At 38.5% G+C, this 7074-nt stretch overlaps 1 protein-coding gene across 2 annotated transcripts in view; it reads right to left on the bottom strand.

The window, feature by feature from the left end:
* The window catches only part of adam12b (ADAM metallopeptidase domain 12b), a 107656-nt gene that overhangs the window by 47313 nt on the left and 53269 nt on the right, over nucleotides 1-7074 (bottom strand). For both annotated transcript variants that reach the window (XM_015036205.1, XM_015036206.1), the window contains exons 5-8: nucleotides 4050-4126; nucleotides 3036-3225; nucleotides 1268-1333; nucleotides 329-400 (exon numbers count right to left, since the gene is read on the bottom strand). In XM_015036205.1, the coding sequence (XP_014891691.1) occupies nucleotides 329-400; nucleotides 1268-1333; nucleotides 3036-3225; nucleotides 4050-4126 (405 nt within the window). The remainder of the gene's footprint in view (nucleotides 1-328; nucleotides 401-1267; nucleotides 1334-3035; nucleotides 3226-4049; nucleotides 4127-7074) is intronic.

The raw sequence follows: 7074 nt of genomic DNA, 5'->3' as shown, positions 1-7074 counted from the left end.
AAAAATTTTTGTTTTTCTTTGTTTCGTTGTTTTCTAAAAAAAAAAATCACTTTTTTTTTTTTTTTTTTTTTTTTTTTTTTTTTTTTTAAACAATCAGAGTATGTCTTTTCCATTTCTATATCAGTGCCTCCCTAAAATAAATCCATCTGCCTACTGCGCGTTCTAGCAATAGACACGCAGCTCTGGCTCAGGTCGTAGGCAGCTGCTTTAACGAGAAATTAATATATCACGCCGTCCCTTCTCATTAATCTCTGCTGCCAACAAAATTTCTATTTTAAAAAAAGTGATTTATGCCTCACCCACAAAGAGGGGGGAGCACATGTTTTACCTTGTCCACATAATTGGCTATCTCTGCAAGCCGCTGTTTGACTTTCTCCAAGTCTCTCCCCTGTTTCTGGAACTGGAAAAAAAAAAAAAAAAAAAAAGAAAGCATATTAGCCATGGGACAAATTTACATCCGCAAGAAGCCGGTGCTTCGTGACAACATAATGGAGGACATCGTTTTATGATCCAAAAGCTATGAAGTACCAAAGCACACACGCAAATGCAGGATTTTCGCATTAATGGCTGCTTTAAATATTCCAAGTTTGTGTTTTTTTTTGTTTACTCTGTGTGTTAGGTATGTTTTCAAGCTGTGACCATCTGGATCTAGAAAAATCCCCCAGCATTACAGAGACGAATGGTGCGACTGCGGGGAAGCAGGTCTACTGGCAGACGTAACACGGCATTAAAGCTTTGGACGTAAACTAGAGAAAAGTCCCACCGTCTGTTTCCACCCTGCCGTGGATCCACCTGCACTTCAAATCTGAGCAGCACGCCAAATCCCTTATATATATATATATATATATATATATATATATATATATATATATATATATATATATATATATATATATATTTTTTTTTTGTGATTTCCTTTTTTTCTATTCTAGTCAATTGCATCAGCAGAGAGATAACAAGAGGAAACCACCACAATGAGCTTGTCCGCGCTTACGGGGTACTCTCCTATATCCTTGTCCTGTTTCCTGTCTGCCCTGCTGAGGAACTGAAAACAGACGTTCCTGCTGGCAATAAAAAAAAAAAATAAAAAATCTGCTGCCACAGTGGGTTGTTGCATACTCACCACATTCAGCAGCTTCCAGAGAGAGACCTGCTCTGCAGCTACAGTGGCTTACTGTGCTTCTTTATGTTTATGGCATGAGGGCATGCTGGGTTTTCAAAGCATTGCGGCTGAACGGTGTCAGGCAGAGAATAGTAGGGACATTACCTCTCTGTTGTCTGCGACGATAATCAGCTCCACATATTTGGTCGTCTTCTGAGCATGCCTTTTATGCTGAGGGAGAACAATGAAAGAGGAATGCTAAAAGTTAGAAAAGCACTGCAATTTGAAAGTTTGGCGTGCAGGCTACATCTCAAAGCCTGCGGCATCTGAAAAGCCGTTTCTGCATGAATAATTTGATGATCAAAGGAAACAGTTTTTGGCTATCTTGTCACGAGAGGACTGATATCTCTGTCTAAGGGGAACATGGGGTTAGTCTACATACAGTAGGTACATTTGAAAAATGATAGCGATTTGAGCTGCATCTTTAATTTCAAAAGCAATAACATGCTTTATATTTTTTCCTTTCAATTTTTGTATAGAATTTGTATATAAATCATTCGTGGAACAATAAATATATTCATTTATTTTTTTCGTCTTACGTTCCATAAATATGATCTGGTTTATTTCTAAATTAAAAAAAAAATAAAATAAATAAAAAGGTTCTTAGATTTTAGTTTGAAAGAAACAAATTTATTTCCAAGGAGCTCAGAATACATTCCTGTTTTGATGACTCAGTTAGGTTTTGTGGGTGTTAGACACATATTAGTGTAAAGATAAGGGCAAAAATGTTGCTGCTTTAGGTAAAGCGCAAAATCAGTGGGACTGTTGGCGTTCCTCAGCAGGTCTGACTTGTTCTGCATTTGCTGTAAATCCATTCATTTGCATTTGAGTGCCAAACATGTAGAAGCCAGGCAGGAGTCCAAGCAATTAGTCTTAGGTTTAAATTGGACAGAAATGTTGTAAAGGTGTGATTTCCTTTATCTAAATGAGACACTTCAGAGGAACTGGCTTGGATATAAGGCATGTGCTGTGCAATGTTTAGCATTAAGTCCTACTTGTAATTCTAGGAAGATTCTTCAAGGAGTTCCTAAAGTTACAAGGAATTTCTTGAAGTTCTTGAAATCTCAATGGTTGCTTCCATTGAGGTCTAAGCAATAAAGATCAGGTCCATTAGTGTGAAACAAAACTGCTTAATTACATTGCATTAGGAAATTAAAAAAAAACAGTGATGAACTATTAGGGCAAATGACAGGTAAGACTGGAAAAAATTGGTGTAAAGAAGCTTTAATCAAGATTGGCAGCAGCTGGTTGAGATGAATTGCTTTGCTCTTGAAGAAAGTTCCCTTAAAGTTTTGTCCCTGAGGAAGGTTTCTGCTTCTGGATCATGTTTTTTATTGATGCCAAAAAGAGTTTTAAACTGTATAAAGACAAAAAAAAAAAAAGAAAAGAAAAAGCTCAAATGCAAATGAAAAAGTCCTAAAGCTTGAACTCATTTCCACACAAAATCCCATATTTTCAGGCAGACCCAGTTCTGTTCTATGAACCCCTAAACTGAGATACTGTATAACTCTGGGTTCATTAAGTTCTGCACGAGGGTTAGCCCCACTTCCTGCCTCAAATGGAGTTTTTAATGTTTGGAAATACAAGCAGATGGATGCTGCACCTGCTCCACGCAAATTATCAGCCAAATGTTCTGCGCGGGCCCTTGATTCTGGGCTCTTAACACGAATGAAATGAGTGTCAAATCCAAAGCTATCCCCAAAGGAACCTTTCCAAATCTGTGGGATAGCCAACACGCTCGTCCTTGGTCAAATGCCTAATATTTAATCATAAGCTCAATAGTAGTTTTGTCAGGGATATTTGATGATGAAATGCTACAAAAATAATGATTTAAGACCTTTGGTTTGCAATAAAAACAACACAGTGAACTCACCCTGGTGTGAAAGGATTGGAAAGGGCTTTTGATGTGGCTTTCAGGGGCAACAGAGGACAAATTAAAGCCATGGCCGCAGGCTCCAGGGGTCACTTTGAGCTCTTCCACTCGGTAAATGAAGTGGGCCCCAGCGTCGTGGCCAGACACGGGCTCGATAATAAATGTCTTGTTTTCAAGTGCAACGAAGCCTCTGTAGAGAGAACATCCCAAGTAAGAAAACAAAACTTCAAAGCACGAGCACTTTCCCAAATGCCAGAATTGATTGAATGTGGCTGTCTCTAATGGAACAACCGAGGCAGCTCTTTGTCTACAATCTCACTTTTCCTGAGGCTACGAGAAAAAAAAAAACAAAAAAAAACCATCTGAATTGTGTTTTTATTGAGCCACATGTTGCTGTGGTTAAAACTTATGACTTTGTAGACAATTGTAGACAAAAGGTCCACCATAAACGCAAATCAACTCAGATGCAGTAAAACATTTGACACTATATACATGTGTATATATATATATATATATATATATATATATATATATATATATATATATATATATATATATATATATATATACTTTTTTTTGTTTTTACAAATCTAATTTCAACTCTCAAGCTGACACGCAAAACGTTTCATGTTCGTGAGCGGCTCCTGTGTTGCGAAAAGCAAACAGTCTGTTTCAAAGCTAAATGATTCGAGGGGGAGACAAAGCTGTGAATTTTACAACTCGGTAAAACGCTGCTTACAAAGAGACTGTAGAGAGCGATTCATCATTAGCAACAGGCAGATGCAAATTACTGTCAAAATGAGAGCAAATACGCCATAAACGCCTCAGTGGCAAATACGTTTGTGTGACAGTTTTACTCCGTAGTTCACCGACAACAGCCTTAAGGGAAGCTTAAGAATGATTGGCTGCTGCGCTGAGTGACTTAAGTAACTCCAAACTCTGCAGCAGCGCACAGGACTGAAAGGGCAGCTTTACGTTGCATTTTGAATACAAAACGAGTCAAGCGTCGCTCACCGGAGTCCCAAGCAGGCACTGAGGGTCACGTCAGAGTTGGGATGCTCCCGCACTTCGCCGTGGTAGTAGCAGTTGTTCTAGAAAGAGATCGACAGACATCACATTTTTGGAGAGAGAAAACACTTTACACAAATCCCAATGGATAAAATGAAGGGTGGTCGAACTTTTCCACATTTATTAGACAAAACAAAATTACACGTGATTTGAAATAGTAAGAGCAGATTCTCCTACATGAGCTACGACTCACGTAGGGATCCATGAACGACGTGAGTGTCAAATCCATTTGGTTCTGTTGTCTCGTCTTAGTTAATGCTGTGAGTAAAGGTGCCTGAATACTTAGACGGTGTTGGTCTATCGCAACAGTGATTTTATAAACATGGTGTTTGCGTTTAAAACTTGACAAAATGTGAAAGAGTTCAACAAGTAATAACGCTAGTTGCAGCTCATGTAGGAGAATCTGGGCTTGTAAGTATTGGAGGATTGAGACTATTGGGCCGTGGTTTATATTCTGACAGGACATCGACACCGAGCTGCAATGGAACAATCTAGATCCAACTAAGCTAATCCATTTATATTCCATTGTAAAGACTATTTCAAAGCATGTACAATTTTGTTTCGTCTAATAAATGTGGAAAAGTTCGACTCCCTTTATGATTCACTTTTGGTAAAAACTTAGAACGGGAGTAAAGGCGTTTGTCATTTCCTTTAGTGATGCGGTTGTCCCTGCTTGCCTTTCAAAAGAGGAAAAGACAAAATGACATGATGCTTGTGCTGCCATACTCATGTTCCTCTCAATTAGAATGTCCTGCAGAGCGGTCTCTCTCCTTCTCCTCGCCATCAGGCACTTTGAAATTAATACAACACAGTCGAAGGGAAGGGCAGGAAAGCTGAAATGCTTGTGAGGCGACAGTAATATGCTAATAGTTTATCCTGCATCAATCCATCAGTCATCTAGTGGAACCAAAAGGTGCTTCCCACATCAAAGAAACAATGTTTGCTTAACATGGAGACAGAAATACAACTTAATGTCTCACCTGCAGTAAACAGCTATCTTTGTTTGTTTTTTGTTTTTTGTTTTAAAACTTTGAGTAAATCCAGATTTGTTTGGAGGTTAAACCTGACAGCTTGTGCGAGAGGGACTGGGACCAAAGTCGACTTCTGCCATCTGAAACCAACCCCAGTGCTAACAGCATTATTCCACTTGATGTGAGTGTTGTTTTATGAACCAATAAATCAGACATGTTATTTACAGAATGGATGCTGGGGTTTTATGCACGAACGCAACGTCAATGCTCTTCCTGTGTAAAAAAAAAAAAAACGTACTAAAAACCAAAGGTGCTGAGCATTTCCAGTGAAAGTAGAACATAAAAGTAAGACAATTAACATTTTTTGTTAACATTATCTCACTTTTCTATTAGGTAACTGTTGGTAGCGTTACCTCCCATCTCTGTTTACTGTGTAAGTAATAAATGACTTTGTATAATTAATATCTTAGTGAATGTCTTTTGGCGTTGGCAAGATCGGAAAAGATATTTGTTGTTTTAAGATGGTAGAAGTTTGCTTTAGTTTTGACCAACTAATCTGAATTTACTCTTAATGTGGGCATCAGGAGCAGGTAATTTATCAACAGCTTTTTAACTGAACTATCCGTCTAACTTCTGCCACCATTTCCCCATCTAAGACGCTGACCTTCAGAGGAAACACTTCTGTTTGAAAAGCTAAGCGGAGGTTAGCGATTCAGGTGCTGCTGTAATGACACCCATTAGTATAAAAGTATTACAGCCACAAAGGCTCCACTCAGCTTGACCCAGATTAGCTCGGCTCTCCAAAAGAAGAAGAAGAAAAAGAAGAAAAAGAAACATCAGGCAGATTGTTTTTCAAGAGGTGCAAAAGGAAACTTGACCTCTGACCCCCATCTTGGCTCAACCTTTTTGAAGTCAGAGCAGGAGGATTTTGGATAATTAGAGTTTCTTCTTACATCGGACCAGTTCAGACTGAGGCTGAAAAAAATGTCCAAGCGGGGAGCAGGATGTGATGGGCAAAAACGAGTCCGACCCAGTATGAATCCCATCATTAGAGGACTATTTCTAGGACATGTTTGAAACACTGTGTTGTTAGGAGAAGCTTTAAGAAATGAAGGGTGCAGTGCTGCGTTGTCTTTGCGGGTGAAATATTTCCGTTAGTTTACATTTATGTTGTTTCCTTTTACTGATTCCTAAAATTAGTATGTGACTGGTGACTTCTGCTGAAAGGTTGCGTTTTATGAAGGCCATTTTATTCAACACAGCATGTCCAGACGCTTGCACCATCCATCAATTGAATATAAACTGCGAGAAAGAGAGAGAGAGAGAGTACGTCTCTGTGTGGGGAAAAGAAACTTTGTGTATGGCATTCACGTCTAAACTACAAAACTGCCGCTTCAAGCTGTGCGCGACCTGTTAAAATGTCTTCACAGCTGTTCGCTCAAACACTGTCATTTCAGTCCAACTGAGACACAAAAGGCCAACAGACAAATGTTGTTATAAAGCAGGACTTTTGAATGCCATAAATCACAGGTTTCTGTAACAGCAAGGAGCTGTTTCTCCCCCGTCGGATGGTGTTAATAAAAGCAATCTGGAGCCAAGCAAGGTGAAATATCACCAGAGAACAATAGTCTGGCTCCATTATGTGAGCTGATTTCAGTGAAGTACCATCAATTCAAAATGAAGAACCATCTTTTATTTACTTAAAGCTCGTCTTAAAATCCATCTATTTTATTTGGCTTTCAACTCCAGCGGGATCTAGTTTTAAATTGTATGTTTTTGTTTTTAAACTGTAAGTTTTTATTTTATGGGTTTTTTTATTGTTATGTTGTGTTTTGATGTACAGCACTTTGTATCAGCTGTAGTTGTTTTAAAGTGCTTTATTAAATAAAGTTGGTATGGTATGGTATATTCAACCTCCTCCTCAACACCCCCCCCCCCAAAAAAAAAAAAAAAAAAAAAAAAACTAAGCAAAACAAAAAAAAAAAAGAGTTTCCAGCAAA

The sequence above is a fragment of the Poecilia latipinna genome, unplaced genomic scaffold (genome assembly GCF_001443285.1).
Source record: "Poecilia latipinna isolate Pla-1442-1.1 unplaced genomic scaffold, P_latipinna-1.0 Scaffold360, whole genome shotgun sequence".
In the NCBI taxonomy this organism is placed as follows: domain Eukaryota; kingdom Metazoa; phylum Chordata; class Actinopteri; order Cyprinodontiformes; family Poeciliidae; genus Poecilia; species Poecilia latipinna.
This window is presented reverse-complemented; position numbering and strand designations above follow the sequence as displayed.